Raw genomic sequence first — 5,184 nt, 5'->3', positions numbered from 1 at the left:
GATGATTTCGAGGGCTGAATTTTGACATTTGTTGTATTCTCAGTTTTCTTTTTTTTGCTTAGTATTTTTGGACGGCATTTATTACACCAGGTGATTCTAAGCTCTTAAGCAGAAATTGGCTCGTTGTGTATATATACTCTTAGTATATACTTGTATCTTATCTCTTTCGCGCCTTTTATACTTCTGAGTGTTGGCCTAGGCTCTCGCTCCCAGGTGTATGCAGACGCTTAAGCGGCTTTATTTTTTCTTCATTTCTACTTCTTATTCTCAGCGCTAGTAGTGCAAATTGGTTTCTGTTGTGAATGTGAAATTATGTGGTATATTTTATTAGTTTCGACTAACTATTCAACTAAAAGGCACATCTAAATACTTTTGCTGCATTTGTGCGTCCATTTCAAAAAAGTCAACTTACAGGAAAAATAAAATGCTTTCAATATTTATTGAAGACGAAAATTATATATGCATATATATATTTACATATAGTTGATAGAATAGTTGAAAATAAACCGAAAAAGCTTACATATGTACTAATGAAGGTGCAAGCGTTCTTCAAAAAGAGCGTTACCGTTACTCGTGCATTTACCAAAAACTATTGTATTATGAACCGTTAAAACCATTCAAACCACTCTAACCATTCATCATAGTCCTCCTTGTTTAAGGTATCAAGCTTTTTGTTCAACGTTTTTAACAATTCCCTCAGTTGTTTGTTTAAATTATTGTCGGGTTGGGAGATCGACGAATCATAAGGACTTATTTGATTATACACGGTAGGTGAAAACAAATGGCCGCCAGCGCGTACGAATTTTGATAAAACGTCAAGAAAATTACTCAAGTCACTCGGATCATTTGGCTGAATTGGGTTACCAATCAAATTATTTGGCATTTCAGTGTTATTTTTGTCGGCAACCAATTGCTCCAAAGCATTGGCTATTGCGAATTCTTTATAATTATTTTGCTGGGTCAGGGCGTTTTTTAAGCTGTTAACAATCGGAGTGTCGTTTAAGTTCTCAGCTAGTGATAAAAGTTTATTAATCGTTTGCTTTAAGTCATCTCTGCGGCTTTCGTAATACTCAAACCGCTTTTTGGCTTCAGTCTTTTCATTGAGCGAGTTTAGTGTTCTATCGTTATTATTCCTGGCGATCTGTACATTATCTATTTCCTTATTGTATTCTATTTCATCCGGTGTAGACGCGAATCCAATTTTCTTATTGATAATTGCGTCCAAATCGGTATTAATTTTATCCAAATCTTTGTCGATATCCTATTTGTGTATATTTTTTAATTTGGTTTTAAGGTAGAAGTAAAATCGGTACTCACCTGTGCTTTCACATCTGCCCACAGCAACGCAAAGAATATAGTGCAGACGGTTACATGCTTCGGTAACATTTTTTCAGCTGAGAAGCTCGGTAGATTTGCGCACATTCGCTTGGCAACTGTTGACTCAGGTATTCTCGCGCTTCTATTTTATACAGAAGCGGCCGTCTCCGCTTAGCGCTAGCTTAGCATATACAATGCTTCAATTATTTAGTGTAGCTGTAATTACGTAGTGCATAGCTTTAGTGATAAGCTTTAAGGTGTTTCGCACACATACACTCGCACTCAGTTTTGATGGTGTACATTTCAGGAGTTATGCACCCGGCACTTATGAGAATTGGGTCGTCCTACCCTGACCGATTTTATTTTACTGTATTTAGCAGAGCTTCATTTTCTTCCAACTAGTAGTGGTTTTAGATCAATAGCGTTCTTATTTGTTTGTGTTTTGTCATGCTTTACTTTGTACTTTGATCTTTGATCTAACAGTAATTTTTACATAAAAGTCTAAGTCTGCTCAATAGTTTAAAAAGTACCTCTCGCTTACAAACGAAATAAAGATTTGAAATTGAATTTGATTACTCATTGTAATTATTTAACACAAGTAAAAGTTATGATCAGAAATCATAATATAATAATATAATAAAAAAGTCTTCAGATAATAAATGTTATATAATTAGCATATGAATATAAGGGAAAGTGAGCAGTAATAAAAAATTTGACGTAAGACTCATTTAATACAATGAAATGAGAGTAAGTGTAATTTTTAAATTTGAAATGAGCGTTAGTGGCTTTTTGCAAATATATACCTATACTAAAAGTGTGCATATGTACATAAGTCATAAACTGTGCTCATTTATAAAAACCTAATTATGCTTAACTTAAAAATGCAGCTCCGACAAAGTTCAGTAACTCAATTTAACTGAGTGAGCAATTTATTTTATGCTCCTATTGGCCTACATACTTTTTAATGGCGAAATTTGTATCACAAAAGTTGATGGCTGTAATGGTGAATAGTCGGGTTTTTCCATATTTGAAAATATTTCTCACAGGTTGTCGGCTGGTTCTCAATTTTGTAACTGAAGTTTACCCGATAGTCAAAGTCAGATAATTAATAATGTTAGCCTCGAGTTTGTGTAGGGCACCCAGTGACGCCATTGATAAACACATTTTCGGATAATTATTCGACTTTTATAAAATCGCGACTTTCAAATTAACTTAAAAATTTATAAGCGAAATGATAAAGTACACAAGTTATCCAGCTATAAATTATATTTTACCCTTCGTATTAAATTACGGAATAAAAAAAATTTATTTTAACTAACCTTTAGAAAAAACGACGTGCTGGCATCTAATATTCATGGTAAAAAATTATCATCAACAAACCAAATTTTAAGTCATATTCGTATTTCATCTCTATTGTAATTGTAATTGAAGTATTTAATTATGATGGTAGACCAATGTTAATCATTGTTTCACACCAACTGGTTATACTATGCGTGTGGTGCGTGTAAGCAAGGATATATTTATATTTTTACATATGTATATTAGGATTGAGCGTAATTTCTTTTTTGTGCTTAACCTGAGGATAAAACTTGTAGATTATAAAAAAAAGAAAATTTTTGGAAATAAAAAAAAATTATTTTAACCCACTCACTTTTAAATTAAATTTCGAATTAAAAAATTTTTTTTTTTTTGGTTTAAAAATTACCAAATTTGACGGTTTCTGACTGAAAATTTATTTTAACGCTTAAGAAAAGCATGTTGTCGTTTAAGACTTTTTTTACAACTCCGATAATGACCACAACATGTTTTTTGTAATTTAATAACTTTTAAAAATTTTTTACGAAATAAAAATTTTAACTCGAAATTTACTTTAAAAGTGAGCCGCTTTTTTTTCTTCTTTTTTTATAATTTTCAAATTTTACCCTTAGGGTGAGCAACAAAAAGGAATTTTTTTTTCGCTCCACCCTAATGTAGATACTGTAAGTACGCAAACCCGAAACGCTTGTTATGGACCGAGTTCCAATCTGGGCTGGCTTAGGTAGTCTTTAGAAAAATTATTGAATTGCTGTTGATGTTGTAATAGCTAGAGTAGGCAGACATATCCAGTAGAAGCAACAGCAACAACAAGGCTGAAATGCGACATCTGACATGCGACACGCGACAAATGGACGAAAATATTTGGGACGATAGACAAAGAGTCTCATTTTAAAATAAGTGTAATGTATTTATTTAATCGAAAAGCATGCCAAACAGTTACTTATTGGTATATACTGCATACTGTACTTTCGCATGGCTTGAACGCTTAGTGCCCTACTGAGAAATATTCTAAAGTAACTGTATGATGATTTCTCATAAATAATTGAGCAATTTTACCCTGCGCCTGTAATTTTCAATTTGCTATGCTTCACATTTGGGCACATATGCATACGAATACGCACATGTGTATGTGTATGCTTGTGAGAAAGTGAATTTAGTGGCAAATAAATATTGTGTGTCTTGCGTTGGCTTTATGTTAGCGCTGCTGAATGATTTATGACACTTACAAATTGCTTTAATTTTCCTTTTTTATACCCAGTTTAATGGCTTCCCGGTGCCTTCGTTGTGCCTCGGGTGTTGTGTTTGCATGCATTGCTGTGCTCGTGTTCGTTATTGTTACATCATAACGATGTTGCATGCAACAAACTTGTGGCAACCATCATTGATGTGATTAAAAATTATTGCTGCCGCAACACAAGCATGCCGCATGTGTGCAGGTGTGTGTATGTATGTGCAATTCGTTACCCTGGTGAGCGTACATATGGGCGCGGCTTCCCACGCCATCGACATCATCGCGCTGCGGTGGCTATGAATAACTAAAAAACGTGCCGGCAACAAAGAGCCGGGCGTTGAAGCACAAAAGGATTGGACAGACAACAGATTGGTGCAAGTTGAACTGTTTTGTTGTTATTTTTTACTTTTTATTTTTCATTTTTTATTTAATTTTTCCCCGTTATCCGATGTTGTTTCATAAATCAAATTTATTGTGTACGGAGCAGCGAGAGGTAATATGTGGTGAGCTGAATTTGCCTAGCAGGATGCCGAATGCCGGCAGGAGCAGCAGGCTGCTCTTCATATATGCATTGAATGGTTGATGTTGTTGCAATTGTGTTGAAAAATGTACTAAATAAATCGTACTTCATTGCAGTTGGTCAACTCTGACAAAACAGGAAAACCTTCGCACACACACACATATGCAGTTGAGAATAAACTTATAGATTGATGTGTACTTTTCGTGCGCTCGGATAGCCGTCGCAAAAGAGTGCTTAGGCGATTTGTTTGACGGATTGCCTTTTGCAAATAGTTTGGTTTGCGAGAAGCAAGGAAAAAGCACAAAGGGCTAAAAGAGAGGACGAATTGTGGCGACCTTTTCTTTTAAGTACATTTTGTTACATTAACTCTCATAATTTTTTGAGGAACTACGTATAAATGGACTCTCATTTTTGAGGAACTTTGTGCAAATAGACTCTAATTAGGCCGTTAAAACTGCTTAAACAATTCTACACTCAATTATTTTCATTATATCATACAATATATCAATAAGCTCATTAGTAACCAATAGAAAATTGACTTACATGCGTCCTCAACGGGTAAAGAAAGAGGGTTGGTTATTGACACATTTAAATTAAAACAAGAAAAAACGTTAACTTCGGTTGCACCGAAGCTTATTATAGCTTCATTATATCGCTTCACAAATACAACGGCTCCTTACAAGAACTTGATTCTGATCGTTCAATCTGTCTGGCAGCTATATGATATAGTCATTCGATCTATACAATTTCTTCGGAAATTGGATTACTGAATTAAATAATATTCCATTCCAAATTTCGT

At 34.3% G+C, this 5,184-nt stretch overlaps 1 protein-coding gene across 1 annotated transcript; it reads right to left on the bottom strand.

Annotated features, from left to right (window-relative positions):
• Window positions 1-408: 408 nt before the first annotated feature.
• Window positions 409-1,421, bottom strand: LOC106614815 (uncharacterized). Its single transcript, XM_014230728.3, has 2 exons — window positions 1,318-1,421; window positions 409-1,261 (listed from the first exon to the last, which is right to left on the bottom strand). Exons 1-2 carry the CDS (start codon window positions 1,384-1,386, stop codon window positions 608-610), a joined length of 723 nt encoding a protein of 240 aa, XP_014086203.2. The 5' UTR covers window positions 1,387-1,421; the 3' UTR covers window positions 409-607.
• Between the last annotated feature and the right edge of the window lie 3,763 nt (window positions 1,422-5,184).

Source organism: Bactrocera oleae, chromosome 2, assembly GCF_042242935.1.
Source record: "Bactrocera oleae isolate idBacOlea1 chromosome 2, idBacOlea1, whole genome shotgun sequence".
NCBI classification, from domain to species: Eukaryota; Metazoa; Arthropoda; class Insecta; order Diptera; family Tephritidae; genus Bactrocera; species Bactrocera oleae.
This window is presented reverse-complemented; position numbering and strand designations above follow the sequence as displayed.

What these genes read in the sequence shown, in the direction of transcription:
- LOC106614815 (XM_014230728.3), bottom strand. Translation starts at nt 1,386, where the DNA reads ATGTTACCGAAGCATGTAACCGTCTGCACTATATTCTTTGCGTTGCTG. An exon ending in GGGCAGATGTGAAAGCACAG is followed by an intron (nt 1,262 to 1,317) that starts GTGAGTACCGAT and finishes ATACACAAATAG; the next exon opens with GATATCGACAAAGATTTGGA.